This window comes from Salvelinus namaycush, chromosome 38 (assembly GCF_016432855.1).
Source record: "Salvelinus namaycush isolate Seneca chromosome 38, SaNama_1.0, whole genome shotgun sequence".
In the NCBI taxonomy this organism is placed as follows: domain Eukaryota; kingdom Metazoa; phylum Chordata; class Actinopteri; order Salmoniformes; family Salmonidae; genus Salvelinus; species Salvelinus namaycush.
Window position 1 is genome coordinate 12,760,059 of NC_052344.1, and position 18,614 is coordinate 12,778,672.

At 44.3% G+C, this 18,614-nt stretch overlaps 1 protein-coding gene across 1 annotated transcript in view; it reads right to left on the reverse strand.

Moving 5' to 3' along the window:
- LOC120031839 (ankyrin repeat and sterile alpha motif domain-containing protein 1B-like) overlaps positions 1–18,614 on the reverse strand; it is a 231,310-nt gene that overhangs the window by 128,773 nt on the left and 83,923 nt on the right. The window contains exon 9 of the mRNA XM_038977659.1: positions 440–617. Coding sequence (XP_038833587.1) covers positions 440–617 — 178 coding nt within the window. The remainder of the gene's footprint in view (positions 1–439; positions 618–18,614) is intronic.

An 18,614-nucleotide genomic window follows, 5' to 3' on the forward strand; every position in this document is an offset into this window, starting at 1 on the left:
AAGAACTGATCCAGACCTTATCGACAGCTGAGTTACCTCTGGCTGATTTCAGGTGTCACAAAAGTCAGACAGAATCAATCTATCGCCGAGGTGTCATCCCTCCCTCGCCCTTCAAGGTCTCCGTGAATGAGGACGCCAGAGAGAAAAAGAGAAAAAAGCCTAGAGGTAAAATGCGGAGGAAGGTGAAATTAAAGACTAGAAAACTGTGTCCAGATGGAAACTTCCAGATCCACTACACGCAAAGGGAAGAGGAAGGAAGAAGATGGATAAAAATTCCCAAAAAGAGTGAAAATCTCTAGGGAAAAGACAATTTCATAGGGGCTAATTGGCTGTTTCCAGTATTTGTCCAATTAAAAGCTACAAAAGCTATATAAATGGAGCTGACATGATCTCTCATTCTCTACAAGTCGTGCTATGTCCAAAATCTGTCCCTGGGTACCTGTGAGGGGGCAGTCGTCGTTGGAGCCGGGTGAGTCCTGGTTGGGGCTGACTGGCGGGCTGGTGCTGAAGCTGGCGTAGCCCAAGGACGAGCTCACCTCGGAGGGATCACAGCTGTGGTTGACTGGCCTCTGGTTCTGGACATCCAGGGAGGAGGAGAGGGAGGTCCGCTGTTTGGGCTGGAGGGAGAGATGGAGAGTGCGAGAGAGGAGAACAAAGGCAATGTTAGCAGATGTGGCTAAGCGTGTGTGTAACTTTTTTCACATAAGAATTCAGTACCGTGCTGCGATTCACTGGAGTGATGCTGAGAATTCCAATATGTTTTTTGTTCAATATAGAGGGATATGAGGAAGTACCCCGTGAGCTGTGCACTGGAGGAGCAAGACTCTTGGAAAAGAACACAGGAATTATTAAGTGAGGATTATCTCCACTTCCTCTCACATCATCACACAAGTCCAGGTCTCATGACACACTCATTAGCCTGTGTGTGTGTGTGTGTGTGTTCTAGTTATATTTCAATGAGTGTTTGCATGACTTCACGATAACTGTACAAAACCTGCACACACACACACACACACACACACACACACACACACACACACACACACACACACACACACACACACACACACACACACACACACACACACACACACACACATTACAAACACATTTGAAATTCCAGAGACAGAAAACACATGTAGTGAAAGTAAAAGCTGTAATGCAGACATAGATACAGACACTTTACATAACACACCATTTATAGCCAGTAGAATAACTACTGCTGCTGTAGATTACTGTTCACACTCACATCTTATACACAAAACACAGGCCAGTGTGTCTGCAAGAACTCAAGGTTTTCGTATTGAGAGTAAGAGGAAGGGTTCGATGTGGCAGGTTGTTAAGACAATGCCACATCAGGGGACTAAAAGTTCTGGGACAGTGACACAGACAGAGAGACAGGTAGAGAGGTTGACAGGGAGAGAGGGGGAGAGAGAAAGATAGCGATGGATGAAAGGTGGATATAGATGGAGAGAGAGAGAGAACGATAGGAGAGAACAGTAAAGGTGAAGTAAAAAGAAAAAGTCATCTTCCACTCTTCCAAAGACATCCCTTTCTACCAGTGGACAGTAGGCCAAAGGGGAATACAACAGAAGCATCACTATCCTATAGAGAGTTAGGGGGCAATACATTAACGAGAAGTGATCAGAGTGACAGGCGGCGTACAGGGCCAATGGGGAATGAGATAGTTTCACTTGAGTTTCAGTTGAGGCCAATAGGGAATAGTCAGAGTACGGTGAGAGGGGCAGTGTCAGGTACCATGGTAATACATAGGGAGATGCTGACAGAATGTACAGTGCCGTGAAAAAGAATTTGCCACCTTTCTGATTTTCTCTGTTTTTTGCATATTTTCGATACTGAATGTCATCTCATCTTCAACTAAAACATATTATTAGATAAAGGGAACCTGACTTTACAAAAAACCCATCTCACCCAAAAAGTTGACTCAAGTTTGCCAAAAAGTACCCAGAAGCACTTGGATGATCATCAATACTCTTGGAAGAATGTTCTTTGGACGGATGATTCAAAAGCATAACTTTTTGGTCAACATGGGTCCCATTATGCCTGGTGAAAACCAAACACTGCATTCCACAGTAACAACCTTATAACAACGGTCAAGCATGGTGGTGGTAGTGTGATGGTTTGGGGGATGCTTTGGTGCCTCAGGACCTAGATAACTTGCTTTAATAGAAAGAACCATGAATTCTGCTGTGTATCGGAGAATTCTACAGGAGAATGTCAGGCCATCCGTCTGTGAGCTGAAGCTGAAGCACAGCTGGGTCATGCAGCAAGACAATGATACAAAACACACAATCAAGTCTACATGAAAATGGCTAAAAAGAAACACATTTAAAGTTTTGGAATGGCCTAGTCAAAGTCCAGCCCTAATCCCAATTGAGAGGTTGTGACAGGACTTGAAACGAGCATAACGTAATGGCGCCGAAGAGGATGGCTGAAGTTTTACATGCCGGTAACCAATTGAGCAATTTTTTTTGCGTTGTTTGTAACTTATTTTTTTTACTTATTTTGTACATAATGTTGCTGCTACCGTCTCTTATGACCAAAAATAACTTCTGGACATCAGAACTGGGATAATTCACCATGAACTGGAAGAAGTTTTTACCTTTAACCTGTTGAGGACAGAGGGCGCTGTTTTCACTTTGGGGGAAAATCGTGCCCAATTTAAACGGCCTCGTACTCAATTCTTGCTCGTACAATATGCATATTATTATTACTATTGGATAGAAAACACTCTCTAGTTTCTAAAACCGTTTGAATTATATCTGTGAGTAAAACAGAACTAATTTTGCAGCAAACTTCCTGACAGGAAGTGGAAAATCTGAAATCGATGCTCTGTTCTAGGGCCAGCCTATAAATGTCCTTGATATTTATTAGTATACATGCACTTCATACGTCTTCCACTAGATGTCGACAGGCAGTGAGAGAAGAAATGGAGTGTATAACTTGATCTGGGGTCGAATAAAAGCTCTTTGTATGACGTGTCACCAGTTTCCTGTTTTCTGGAGCGCGCACGAAGGGACCTGGTATTGCCTTCTGAAAGGCTGTCGTTATAGACGACTAATATCTCCGGCTTTGATTTTATTTGATAAATGTGACAATATCATCGTAAAGTATGTTTTTTCAACATAGTTTTATTCGATTATTGAAATTTATTCGGGACGTTAGGCGTGTTGCGTTGTGTGCCTTTGTTCAGGAAGGAGAGCTTCGCGCTACTTTGCTAGCTTTCCGTGCTAATTGACTGGAGAAGAAGACATTCTAAAACCAAACAACGATTGTTCTGGACAAAGGACCCCTTGTACAACATTCTGATGGAAGATCATCAAAAGTAGGACCCATTTTATGATGCTATTTCATATATCTGTCGAACATGTTGTACTAGTAGTTTGCGCCCAGATTTTGGGCACGCTCTCGCTATAACTAAGCTGGATGTCGTAATGAAGTTATTTTTAGAATTCTAACACGGCGATTGCATTAAGAACTAGTGTATCTATCATTTCCTATACAACATGTATTTTCTAGTAACGTTTATGAATAGTTATTTGGTCAGAATAGTTGAGTGTCATAAAAATATCCGCACATTCTGGGAAAAAGATGCTACGTTAGCACAATGTATAACCACTGATTTCAGCTCTAAATATGCACATTTTCGAACAAAACATAAGTGTATGTATAACCTGATGTTATAGGACTGTCATCTGATGAAGGTTTATGAAGGTTAGTGAAAATTAATATCTTTTGCTGGTTTATTCCCTATCGCTAACGTGCCTATTGCTATCGCTAACGTGCCTTGATGAATGAATGCGGTAGTGTGGTAGGCTATTGTAGTAAGCTAATATAATGCTATATTGTGTTTTCGCTGTAAAACACTTAAAAAATCAGAAATATTGGCTGGATTCACAAGATGTTTGTCTTTAATTTGCTGTACACCATCGATTTTTCAGAAATGTTTTATGATGAGTATTTAGGTATTTGACGTTGGTGTCTGTAATTACTCTGGCTGCTCCAGTGCTATTTCTGACGGTAGCTGTGATGGTAGCTGCAATGTAAAACTGATTTATACCTCAAATATGCAAATTTTTCGAACAAAACATAGATTTATTGTATAACATGTTATAAGACTGTCATCTGATGAAGTTGTTTCTTGGTTAGTTTGGTTGGTTCTTGGTTAGTTAGGTTGGCTTTGTGCATGCTACCTGTGCTGTGAAAAATGTCTGTCCTTTTTTGTATTTGGTGGTGAGCTAACATAAATATATGTGGTGTTTTCGCTGTAAAACATTTTAAAAATCGGACATGTTGACTGGATTCACAAGATGTGTATCTTTCATTTGCTGTATTGGACTTGTTAATGTGTGAAAGTTAAATATTTCTCAAAAATATTTTTTGAATTTCACGCTCTGCCTTTTCAGTGGAATGTGGGAGGAGTTCCGCTAGCGGAACCCCGGTGCCAGACAGGTTAACGAGTCCGACAAGAAAGGTATACTGCTCTCCCGGGAACAGGCCCAAATCCCCGTCATTTGCGTGAAGAAAAGACGGAGGAAAAGAGGACGCAGATCAGACTGCCTTTGAGAATCCGTAGGCGAGCGAGTAAACTCCCACTGCCATCAATTCTACTTGCTAACATGGAAAATAAAATAATGATCTACGATTACGATTATCCTGTAAAAAACTGTAATATCTTATGTTACACCGAGTCGTGGCTGAACGATGACACGGATAATATAGAGCTGGAGGGATTTTCAATGCGCTGACAGAACAGTGAAGCTACGTCTGGTAAGACGAGGGGTGGGATGTGTGTATTTTTGTCAATAACAGCTGGTGCGTCTAATATTGTCTAATGTCTAATATTAAAGAAGTCTCGAGGTATTGCTCGCCTGAGGTAGAGTACCTTATGATAAGCTGTAGACCACACTATCTACTAAGAGAGTTCTCATCTATATTATTCGTAGCCGTGTATTTACCACCACAGACCAATGCTGGCACTAAGACCACACTCAACCAACTCTATAAGGCCATAAGCAAACAAGAAATTGCTCACCCAGAAGTGGCGCTCCTAGTGGCCAGGGACTTTAATGCAGGCAAATTTAAATCAGTTTTATCCCATTTTTACCAGCATGTCACATGTGCAACCAGAGGAAAAAAACAACAACTCTAGACCACCTTTACTCCACACACAGAGATGCAAACAAAGCTCTCCCCTGCTCTCCATTTGGCAAATCTGATCATAATTCTATCCTCCTGATTCCGGCTTACAAGCAAAAGCTAAGCAGGAAGTACCAATAACTAAGTCAATACAGAAGTGGTCAGATGACGCGGATGCTACGCTACAGGACTGTTTTGCTAGCATAGACTGGAATATGTTCCAGGATTCATCCAATGGCATTGAGGAGTACACCACCTCAGTCATCGGCTTCATCAATAAGTGCATCAACGACGTCGTCCCCACAGTGACTGTACGTACATATCCCAACCAGAAGCCATGGATTACAGGCAACATCCGCATCGAGCTAAAGGCTAGAGCTGCCGCTTTCAAGGAGTGGGACACTAATCTGGACGCCTATAAGAAATCCCGCTATGCCCTCAGACGAACCATCAAACATGCAAAGCATCAATATAGGATTAAGATTGAATCCTACTACACCAACTCTGACGCTCGTCGGATGTGACAGGGCAATTACGGACTACAAAGGGAACCCCAGATGCGAGCTGCCCAGTGACGTGAGCCTACCAGACTAGCTAAATGCTTTTTATGCTCGCTTCGAGGCAAGCAACACTGAAGCATGCACGAGAGCAGGTAACCTGCTCCAATTATTACCGCTCCGTAGGACTTATGTCGGAAGCCATGAAGTGCTTTGAAAGGCTGGTCATGGCTCACATCAACAGCATCTTCACGGATACCCTAGACGCACTCCAATTCGCTTTCCGCCACAACAGATTCACAGATGACGCAATCTCAATCGCACTCCACACTGCCCTTTACCCCCTGGACAAAAGGAACACCTATGTGAGAATGCTGTTCATTGACTACAGCTCTGCATTCAACACTATAGTGCCACGAAGCTCATCACTAAGCTGCGGACCCTGGGACGAAACACCTCCCTCTGCAACTGGATCCTGGACTTCCTGATCGTGGACTACAGGAAAAGGCGGACCTAACAGGCCCCCATTAACATCAACAGGGCTGAAGTGGAGCGGGTCGAGAGTTTCAAGTTCCTTGGTGTCCACATCACCAACGATCGATCATGGTCCAAACACACCAAGACAGTCGTGAAGAGGGCACGACAAAATCTTTTCCCCCTCAGGAGACTGAAAAGATTTGGCTTGGGTCCCCAGATCCTCAAAAAGTTCTACAGCTGCACCAGAGAGCATCCTGACCGGTTGCATCACCAACAGGTATGGCAACTGCTCGGCATCTGACCGTAAGACGCTACAGGGGGTAGTGCGTACGGCCCAGTACATCACTGGGGCCAAGCTTCCTGACATCCAGGACCTATACAATAGGCGGTGTCAGAGGAAATCCCATAAAATTGTCAGACTCCAGTCACCCAAGTCATAGACAGTTTTCCCTGCTACAGCACGGCAAACAGTACCGGAGTGCCAAGTCTAGGACCAAAAGGCTCCTTAACAGCTTCTACCCCCAAGCCATAAGACTGCTGAACAACTATTCAAATGGCAACCGGACTATTACATTGACCTCACCCCTCCCATTTGTTTTGTACACTGCTGCTACTTGCTGTTTATTATCTATGCATAGTCACTTCACCCCTACCTACATGTACAAATTACCTCTAACCTCTAACTTGATCTATCCCCGCACACCGACTCGGTACCGGTACCCCCTGTATATAATTTACTTTCGGTTATTTGGTAAATATTTTCTTAACTCTTCTCAGGTGCTTCTACACCTGCATTGCTTGCTGTTTGGGGTTTTAGGCTGGGTTTCTGTACAGCACTTCGAGATATTAGCTGATGTACGAAGGGCTATATAAAATAAACTTGATTTGATTTGGATTTGATTTGATTCTTGAACTGCACTGTTGGTTAACTTCTTGTGGCTCAGTGGGATGCTCCCATTTCGACAACTTCTGGTGAAATTGCAGAGCACCAAATTTAAATTACTATAAATATTAAACTTGCATGAAATCACAAGTGCAATACATCAAAATAAAGCTTAACTTGTTGTTAATCCAGCCGCCATGTCAGATTTCAAAAAGGCTTTATGGCAAAAGCAAACCATGCGATTATCGGAGGACAGCGCCCAGCACACAAATGCATAACAAATCATTTTCAATCAGGAAGTTGCGACACGAAAGACAGAAATAGCGATATAATATATGCCTTACCTTTGAAGATCTTCTTCTGTTGGCACTCCAAAAGGTCCCAGTTACATTATAAATGGTCCTTTTGTTCGATAAAGCCCTTCTTTATATCCATAAAAACTCAGTTTATCTGGTGCGCTTCAGTCAATAAGCCACTCGGTTTCCCTCCTTCAAAATGCATACAAAATGAATCCCAAACGTTTGCAACAAACTTTTCCAAACAAGTCAATCAACGTTTATAATCAAACCTTAGGTACCCTAATACGCAAATAAACGATAACATTTAAGACGGAGAATCGTTATTGTCTTTACCGGAGAAAAATACCAAAGAACATGCTCTCATTCACGCGCTTGGAAACACTACAGCCAAAATGTGAGCCACCTACAAAAACTACAATTTCTGGCTAATTTTTCCAAAAACAAGCCTGAAACTCTTTCTAAAGACTGTTGACATCTAGTGGAAGCCCTCGGAACTGCAATCGGGCACGATTTCGCCCTATTATAAAAGTGCCAGCCATCGAAATCAGTGGTAGGATGACTTTTTTTGGGGGGGGGATGGTTTGTCCTCGGGGTTTCGCCTGCCATTTCAGTTCTGTTTTCTCACAGACATTATTTTAACAGTTTTAGAAACTTTAGAGTGTGTTCTATCCAAATCTACCAATTATATGCATATCCTAGCTTCTGGGCCTGAGTAGCAGGCAGTTTACTTTGGGCACGCTTTTCATCCGGATTTCAAAATACCGCCCCCTATCCCAAAGAAGTTAAGGACTTGTAAGTAAGCATTTCACAGTAAGGTGTACATGTGACAAATAAAGTTTTATTTTATTTTATTTGAGCAGTTCATGCTTGAAAACCCACAAATGTCATTGAATTACAGCAGTTCTGCATGGAAGAGTGGGCCAAAAGTCCTCCACAGCGACGTGAGAGACTGATCAACAACTACAGGAAGCGTTTGGTTGGAGTCAATGCAGTGAAAGATGGCACAACCCGTTACTGAGTGAAATGGGGCAATTACTTTTTCACACAGGGGCATTGGGTGTTGCATAACTTTGTTTATGAAATAAATAGGTAGTTGTGTTATTTGTTCACTCAGGTTCTCTTGATCTAATATTAGGTTTTGGTTGAAGATCAGATAAAAAATATGCAAACGTATAGAAAATTAGAAAGGGGGCAAATACTTTTTCACGGCACATTTGACATGTTTCTGGTATTTGTATCAGTGTATGAGCTACTGCATGTCCCTCAAGACACGGCCAATGAAGATTGAAGGTCTGGAGATTCACCAGCTGTTGAGCAGGAGCCAGGTCTGCCCCGTATTTTGTATAAGTGAACACAACATAGGAGTACAAAGTAGGTGAATGTGTGTCTCTCTCCTTGTGTGTATGTAATCCTCATCATAATGACTGTATTCATCAACATTCATCCTCACATTACATATTTTTCCTCTCATCTCCCCCTGTGATGCTACACTTCTCTCCTCTCCCTCTGTGATGCTACACTTCTCTCCTCTCCCTCTGTGATGCTATACTTCTCTCCTCTCCCTCTGTGATGCTATACTTCTCTCCTCTCCCTCTGTGATGCTTCTCTCTTCTCCCTCTGGGATGCTTCTCTCTTCTCCTTCTGTGATGCTTCTCTCTTCTCCCTCTGTGATGCTTCTCTCTTCTCCCTCTGTGATGCTTCTCTCCTCTCCCCCTGTGATGCTACACTTCTCTCCTCTCCCCCTGTGATGCTACACTTCTCTTCTCTCCCCCTGTGATGCTACACTGCTCTCCTCTCCCTCTGTGGTGCTATACTTCTCTCCTCTCCCTCTGTGATGCTATACTTCTCTCCCTCTGTGATGCTACACTCCTCTCCCTCTGTGATGCTACACTCCTCTCCCTCTGTGATGCTACACTCCTCTCCCTCTGTGATGCTACACTCCTCTCCCTCTGTGATGCTACACTCCTCTCCCTCTGTGATGCTACACTCCTCTCCCTCTGTGATGCTACACTACACTCTTTCTGTGATGCTACACTCCTCTCCCTCTGTGATGCTACACTCCTCTCCCTCTGTGATGCTACACTCCTCTCCCTCTGTGATGCTACACTCCTCTCCCTCTGTGATGCTACACTTCTCTCCCTCTGTGATGCTACACTTCTCTCCTCTCCCTCTGATGCTACACTACACTCTTTCTGTGATGCTACACTCCTCTCCCTCTGTGATGCTACACTCCTCTCCCTCTGTGATGCTACACTCCTCTCCCTCTGTGATGCTACACTTCTCTCCTCTCCCTCTGTGATGCTTCACTCCTCTCCTCTCCCTATGTGATGCTACACTCCTCTCCCTCTGTGGTGCTACACTCCTCTCCCTCTGTGATGCTACACTTCTCTCCTCTCCCTCTGATGCTACACTACACTCTTTCTGTGATGCTACACTCCTCTCCCTCTGTGATGCTACACTCCTCTCCCTCTGTGATGCTACACTCCTCTCCCTCTGTGATGCTACACTTCTCTCCTCTCCCTCTGTGATGCTTCACTCCTCTCCTCTCCCTATGTGATGCTACACTCCTCTCCCTCTGTGGTGCTACACTCCTCTCCCTCTGTGGTGCTACACTCCTCTCCCTCTGTGGTGCTACACTCCTCTCCCTCTGTGATGCTACACTCCTCTCCCTCTGTGATGCTACACTCCTCTCCCTCTGTGATGCTACACTCCTCTCCCTCTGTGATGCTACACTCCTCTCCCTCTGTGATGCTACACTCCTCTCCCTCTGTGATGCTACACTTCTCTCCCTCTGTGATGCTACACTTCTCTCCCTCTGTGATGCTACACTTCTCTCCCTCTGTGATGCTACACTTCTCTCCCTCTGTGATGCTACACTTCTCTCCCTCTGTGATGCTACACTTCTCTCCCTCTGTGATGCTACTCTCCTCTCCCTCTGTGATGCTACACTCCTCTCCTCTCCCTCTGTGATGCTACACTCCTCTCCCTCTGTGATGCTACACTCCTCTCCCTCTGTGATGCTACACTTCTCTCCCTCTGTGATGCTACACTCCTCTCCCTCTGTGATGCTACACTTCTCTCCTCTCCCTCTGTGATGCTACACTCCTCTCCCTCTGTGATGCTACACTCCTCTCCCTCTGTGATGCTACACTCCTCTCCCTCTGTGATGCTACACTACACTCTTTCTGTGATGCTACACTCCTCTCCCTCTGTGATGCTACACTCCTCTCCCTCTGTGATGCTACACTCCTCTCCCTCTGTGATGCTACACTCCTCTCCCTCTGTGATGCTACACTTCTCTCCCTCTGTGATGCTACACTTCTCTCCCTCTGTGATGCTACACTTCTCTCCTCTCCCTCTGATGCTACACTACACTCTTTCTGTGATGCTACACTCCTCTCCCTCTGTGATGCTACACTCCTCTCCCTCTGTGATGCTACACTCCTCTCCCTCTGTGATGCTACACTTCTCTCCTCTCCCTCTGTGATGCTTCACTCCTCTCCTCTCCCTATGTGATGCTACACTCCTCTCCCTCTGTGGTGCTACACTCCTCTCCCTCTGTGGTGCTACACTCCTCTCCCTCTGTGGTGCTACACTCCTCTCCCTCTGTGATGCTACACTCCTCTCCCTCTGTGATGCTACACTCCTCTCCCTCTGTGATGCTACACTCCTCTCCCTCTGTGATGCTACACTCCTCTCCCTCTGTGATGCTACACTCCTCTCCCTCTGTGATGCTACACTCCTCTCCCTCTGTGATGCTACACTCCTCTCCCTCTGTGATGCTACACTTCTCTCCCTCTGTGATGCTACACTTCTCTCCCTCTGTGATGCTACACTTCTCTCCCTCTGTGATGCTACACTCCTCTCCTCTCCCTCTGTGATGCTACACTCCTCTCCTCTCCCTCTGTGATGCTACACTCCTCTCCCTCTGTGATGCTACACTCCTCTCCCTCTGTGATGCTACACTCCTCTCCCTCTGTGATGCTACACTCCTCTCCCTCTGTGATGCTACACTCCTCTCCCTCTGTGATGCTACACTCCTTTCCCTCTGTGATGCTACACTCCTCTCCCTCTGTGATGCTACACTCCTCTCCCTCTCATGCTACACTCCTCTCCCTCTGTGATGCTACACTCCTCTCCCTCTGTGATGCTACACTCCTCTCCCTCTGTGATGCTACACTCCTCTCCCTCTGTGATGCTACACTCCTCTCCCTCTGTGATGCTACACTCCTCTCCCTCTGTGATGCTACACTCCTCTCCCTCTGTGATGCTACGCTCCTTCTGTGATGCTACACTTCTCTCCTCTGTGATGCTTCACTCCTCTCCTATCTCTCTGTGTTGCTACACTCTTCTCCCTCTGTGGTGCTTCACTCCTCTCCTCCTGTGGTGCTACACTCATCTCCTCTCCCTCTGTGGTGCTACACTCCTCTCCTCTCCCTCTGTGGTGCTACACTCCTCTCCCTCTGTGGTGCTACACTCCTCTCCTCTCCCTCTGTGGTGCTACACTCCTCTCCCTCTGTGACGCTTCACTCCTCTCCCTCAGTGGTGCTACACTCCTCTCCTCTCCCTCTGTGATGCTACACTTCTTTCTTCTCCCTCTGTGATGCTACACTCCTCTCTCACTTTCTTTCCTCTTTCCCCCTTCCCCCTTCTCTTCCTCTCCCTCTCCCTTTTCTCCCCCTCCATCCCTCCCTCCCGGTTCATTAAGACCTCAGACACACCTCTCATGGGTCTCAGTGTTCACAATGCAAGGCCAGCTAACGAACATGTCATGGCTGACAATTTAACGGTTAATAAACACGCCACGACTGTTCAGATCACACACACACACACTCGCACACACAATCACGGAGAAACACACGTCAGTTCGCTTGTAAAGTTACTCTTCCACATGGAATACCAGGAGACGTTTTAGATCAGGGAACATGAGGGGGAGTAGGAGCAACACTCCCTCTTCTATTATTCATCTCCCCCACCTGACACAAACCACTCATTTAGTTGTGTATTTGTGTGTGTGTGTGTGTGTGTGTGTGCTTGCATGTGTTAATGTCATGCTCATTAGGCAAAGCCCCTTTTTCACACCGGAGTGAGGTGTACAGAGAGAGAGACTGAGAGAGACAGAGATTTGAAATTGAATTGAGAGAACCGAGCAAACTAGAATGCTACTTGGCCCTAAACAGAGAGTACACAGTGGCAGAATACCTGACCACTGTGACTGACCCAAAATTAAGGAAATCTTTGACTATGTACAGTCTCAGTGAGCATAGGCTTGCTATTGAGAAAGGCCGCCGTAGGCAGACCTGGCTCTCAAGAGAAGACAGGCTATGTGCACACTGCCCACAAAATGAGGTGGAAACAGAGCTGCACTTCCTAACCTCCTGCCCAATGTATGACCATATTAGAGACAAATATTTCCCTCAGATTACACAGACCCACAAAGAATTCGAAAACAAATCCAATTTTGATAAACTCTCATATCTACTGGGGGAAATACCACAGTGTGTCATCACAGCAGCAAGATTTGTGACCTGTTGCCACAAGAAAAGGCAACCAGTGAAGAACAAACACAATTGTAAATACAACCCATATTTATGTTTATTTATTTTCTCTTTTCTACTTTAACTATTTTCACATCGTTACAACACTGTATATAGACATGACATTTGAAATGTCTATTATTTTGGAACTTGTGTGAGTGTAATATTTACTGTTCACTTTTTATTGTTTATTTCACTTTTGTTGATCCATTTCAATTGCTTTGGCAATGTAAACATATGTTTCCCATGCCAATAAAGCCCCTTGAATTGAATTGAGAGAGAGAGTGTATATGTGCGTGTGAGAGAGAGTGAGAGTGTTAGTGTGTGTGTATGCGCACGTGTGTACAGTGTGTTATGCTTTCAATGTCATGCCCAATGGTGAAACCCATTATTTCCAGCAGACGCCAGGTGTGAGTGAGGAATTGTGGGTTAATGTATGGATAGTCATTATTCTAATTGGGCCTAGTGCAGGTTGGGAGATTCCAGGGTAAATTGATGGAGCTGGAAGTGTGTGTGTGTGTGTGTGTGTGCGCGTGCGCGTGTGCGTGCGAAGCCTCTCTGGGAACAAGGGAGGGAGTGGAAAGATATAATCTACACTAATGAATGGAAAACAGCACATGGAAGATAAAATAATATCTTGATGACATGTTCATTATTGCCATTTGCGCACACTTCATTTTGTAACGTTGTATCAGGGGAAGGAAACATCATTATTCAAATTAGTCTAATGATTATATGTCCTGTCAGAATATAATTTTATAATTAAGTACAGCTTTTTTTAATCAATGTAAAGGAGTTCAAATTCACTTGGGTATCGTTTGAGTTGATTCTCCTTAATAAAGTGTATTTCTAAATAACCTTTCCTCTCGGCGTGCTTAAAGTCATTTAGTTTCCAAATCCAAAGGGGTTGCCTTAGCAACACAGCCACACAAAGCAGGAAACCACACAGCAAAAGGCAGTAACCAGAACATTTCAACATACAGTGCATTCGGAAATTATTAATACCCCTTCACTTATTCCACATTTTGTTGTGTTACAGCCTGAATTCAACATGGATTACATACTGTATTTATTTTCTCATCCATCTACACACAATACCCCATAATGTGAAAGTGAAAACATTTTTGTTGATATTTTAGCAAATGTATTGAAAATGAAATACATAAATATCTGATTTACCTAAGTATCCACACCCGAGTCAATACTTTGTAGAAGAATCTTGGCAGCGATCACAGCCGTGAGTCTTTCTGGGTAAGTCTCTGAGAGCTTTCCACACCTGGATTGTGCTACATTTGCTCATTATTATTTTCAAAATTCTTCAAGGTCTGTCAAAGTGGTTACTGATCATTGCTAGACAACCATTTTCAGGTCTTGCCATAGATTTTCAGCAGACTTAAGTCAACATCTGTAACTCGGCCATTCAGGAACATTCACTGTCTTCTTGGTAAGCAACTCCAGTGGAAAGTTGGCCTTGTGTTTTAGGTTATTGTCCTGCTGAAAGGTGAATTAATAGCTCAGTGTCTGGTGGAAAGCAGACTGAAACAGGTTTGTCTCTAGGATTTTGCCTGTGATTAGGTCCATTTTGTAAATGTTTTATCTGGACAACTCCCCCGTCCTTAACGATTACAAGCATACCCATAACATGAACAGCCGCAACTATGCTTGAAAATATGGAGAGCAGCAGAGCTGAGGCGGACATTCAAAAATAATGTTAAACACTATTATTGTACAGAGTGAGTCCATGCAACTTATTTTGTGACTTGTTAAGCACCTTTTTACTACTGAACTTATTTAGGCTTACCATAACAAAGAGGTTGAATACTTACTGACCCATTACATTTCAGCTTTTAATTTTTAATTAATTTCTAAAACATTTAGAAAAATATCCACTACCGTTCAAAAGTTTGGGGTCACTTAGAAATGTCCTTGTTTTTGAAAGAAAAGCTAATTTTGTTGTCCATAATAACATCACATTAGAAAGAGGAGTGGGAGGCCCCGGTGCACAACTGAGCAAGAGGACAAGTACATTAGAGTGTCTAGTTTGAGAAACAGATGCCTCACAAGTCCTCAACTGGCAGCTTCATTAAATAGTACCCGCAAAACACCAGTCTCAACATCAACAGTGAAGAGGCGACTCCGGGATGCTGGCCTTCTAGGCAGAGTTACAAAGAAAAAGCAATATCTCAGACTGGCCAATAAAAAGAAAAGATGTGCACAAGAACACAGACACTGGACAGAGGAACTCTGCCTAGAAGGCCAGTATCCCGGAGTCGCCTCTTCACTGTTGATGTTGAGACTGGTGTTTTGCGGGTACTATCTTATGAAGCTGCCAGTTGAGGACTTGTGAGGCGTGTGTTTCTCAAAATAGACACTAATGTACTTGTCCTCTTGCACCGGGGCCTCCCACTCCTCTTTCTATGCTGGTTAGGGCCAGTTTGCGCTGTTCTGTGAAGGGAGTAGTACACAGCGTTGTACGAGATCTTCAGTTTCTTGCATGGAATAGCCTTCATTTCTCAAAACAAGAATAGACTGACGAGTTTCAGAAGAAAGTTCTTTGTTTCTGGCCATTTTGAGCCTGTAATCGAACCCACAAATACTGATGCTCCAGATACTCAACTAGTCTAAATAAGGCCAGTTTTATTGCTTCTTTAATCAGAACAACAGTTTTTGGCTATGCTATCATAATTGCAAAATAGTTTTCTAATGATCAATTAGCCTTTCAAAATGATAAACTACGATTAGCTAACACAACGTGCCATTGGAACACAGGAATGATGGTTGCTGATAATGGGCCTCTGTACGCCTATGTAGATATTCCATTAAAAATCTGCCGTTTCCAGCTACAATAGTCATTTACAACATTAACAATGTCTACACTGTATTTCTGATCAATTTGATGTTATTTTTATGGACAAAAAATTTGCTTTTCTTTCAAAAACAAGGACATTTCTAAGTGACCCCAACCTGTTGAACGGTAGTGTAACTCCACTTTGACATTATGGGCTATTGTGTGTAGGCCAGTGACAAAACAATCTCATTTTAATCAAGACAACAAAATGGAGAAAAAGTCAAGGGGTATTAATACTTTCTGAAGGCACAAAAGACACACACACACACAAAATTGCATTTATTATCTGGGCCCCAGCAGGACACACCTAATCAGGGGCATCGGGAATCACTCACAACTCACAGCACTCTGACAGGATAGGTCAGCTGTCATTGAGCCATGTCTGTACCAATCAGATATGAAGAGGGATATGCAAAGTGAATTCCTGAACAGCGGAGGAGAGAGAGTGTGGTGGACTTAGTGTTGGTTAGCATTAGCCTGGGAAAGTGTCGGTGAGTGGTGAAGGTAGCGTTGGTTAGCACCTTAGCCTGGACCAGTCTGTGAGTGTTGGAGTTAGCATTCGTTAGCACTTTAGCCTGGACCAGTGTCTGTGAGTGGTGGAGTTAGCGTTGGTTAGCGTGTTAGCCTGGACTAGTCTGGGCATTGGAGTGAGCATTCATTAGCGCCTGGACCATTCTTTGTGTGTGTTGGAGTTAGCATACAGTTGGTTAATGCTAGCCTGGATCTGTTTCAGCAGCGGTGTAGTCTCAACTCCCCAGGGCCTTTGACACCCTAATGGGTGTGAAATCAAAACCTTAATCAGTCAGACTCCCCAACCGCACACACCCACACCCACCAATTATGAAAACTAGCTTAGCAAAATCAGAAGTCTTTCTCACAGTTACACAATCTAAAATGGTGCCTATTACCAGTCAGTTCTAGCTGAGACAGTAGACAGCAGTGTGTTTCAGCTACAATGTTCTAAAGGGACAAGGGGCAGAGGCAGGTCTGTCTGCTGATTGGCCGGTACTAGGAGTGAAGTGACCCGGGTAATGGCAGGGCGGAGACGTTCCCTGTCGGCTCGTTAGTAAGTACCTGGCAGAAGGTCACTCCACTATCCTCTCTCACTCTGCCGCTCTGTGCCACTCTCGCTCTCCCTGTCACTCTTACTCTCCATCTTTATCTATCACTTTCTCTCTGTCAGTCACACTGCCTCCCTTGCAACTTCTCTTTACTTCATTAGTTTTTTCCTCTAATTCTCTCTCTCACTGAAACTCCATTGCCCTCTCTCCCTCTCATCCACTATCTATCTCCCTCTCATCCACTATCTATCTCCCTCTCATCCACTATCTATCTCCCTCTCATCCACTATCTATCTCCCTCTCATCCACTATCTATCTCCCTCTCATCCACTATCTATCTCCCTCTCATCCACTATCTATCTCCCTCTCATCCACTATCAGAGATAATCACAGTTCATTGATCATGGTGTGTGTGTGTGTGTGTGTGTATGTGTGTGTGTGTGTGTGTGTGTGTGTTTGAGCAGCACGGTCTGTAAACACAACCCCAGTGGATCAGTGATTGATGTTTTTTTTAAATGTTTTATTTAACCTTTATTTAACTAGGCAAGTCAGTTAAGAACAAATTCTTATTTACATTGACGGCCTAGGAACAGTGGGTTAACTGCCTTGTTCAGGGGCAGAACGACAGATTTTTACCTTGTCAGCTCAGGGATTCGATCTAGCAACCTTTCGGGTACTGGACCAACGCTCTAATCACTAGGCTACCTGCCATTTCTAGTTGCCTAATAACAGATTGATGAACTTTAAATGGCAAAGTGATTGTGTGTGTGGGTGCACGTGTGTGTGCGTGCGTATGTCTTCGCCTACTTGAAAGACAAAGGGGAAATGGAGACGCTGAGACACGGATTATATCAAATCACACACACAACCCCCCCCTCCACATGTTGTTACATTACAGCCTTATTCTAAAATGGATTAAATTGTGTTTTTACCTCATCAATCTACACACAATACCCCATCATGACAAAGCAAAAACAGGTTTTTCAAACATTTAGCTCATTCTTTTCTTTTTTTTTTACCCAAGTTAAATATTACATTTACATAAGTATTCAGACCCTTTACTCAGTACTTTGTTGAAGCACCTTTGGCAGCGATTACAGCCTTAAGTCTTCTTGGGTATGACGCTACAAGCTTGGCACACCTGTATTTGGGGAGTTTCTCCCATTCTTCTCTGCAGATCCCCTCAAGCTCTGTCAGGTTGGATGGGGAGCATCGCTGCACAGCTATTGTCAGGTCTCTCCAGAGATGTTCGATCAGGTTCAAGTCTGGCTGTGTGCTGCCACCACCATGCTTCACAGTGGGATAGTATAGGCCAGCTGATGAGTGGTGTCTGGTTTCCTCCAGATGTGACGCTTGGCATTCAGGCCAAAGAGTTCAATCTTGGTTTCATCAGACCAGAGAATCTTGTTTCTCATGGTCAGAGTCCTTTAGGCCTTTTAGCAAGCAGGCTGTCATGTGCCTTTTACTGAGGAGTGGCATCCATCTGGCCACTCTACCATAAAGGCCTGATAGGTGGAGTGCTGCAGAGGTGGTTGTCCTTCTGGAAGGTTCTCCCATCTCTAAAAAGGAACTCTGAAGCTCTGTCAGAGTAACCATCAGGTTCTTGGTCACCTCCCTGACCAAGGCCCTTCTCCCTCGATTGCTCAATTTGGGCGGGCAGCCAGCTCTAGGAAGAGTCTTGACGATTCCAAACTTCCTCCATTTAAGAATGATGGAGGCCACTGTGTTCTTGCGGACCTTCAATGCTGGAGACATCTTTTGGTACCCTTCCCCAGATCTGTGCCTTGACACAATCCTGTCTCTGAGCTCTATGGACAATTCCTTCGACCTCATAGCTTGGTTTTTGCTCTGA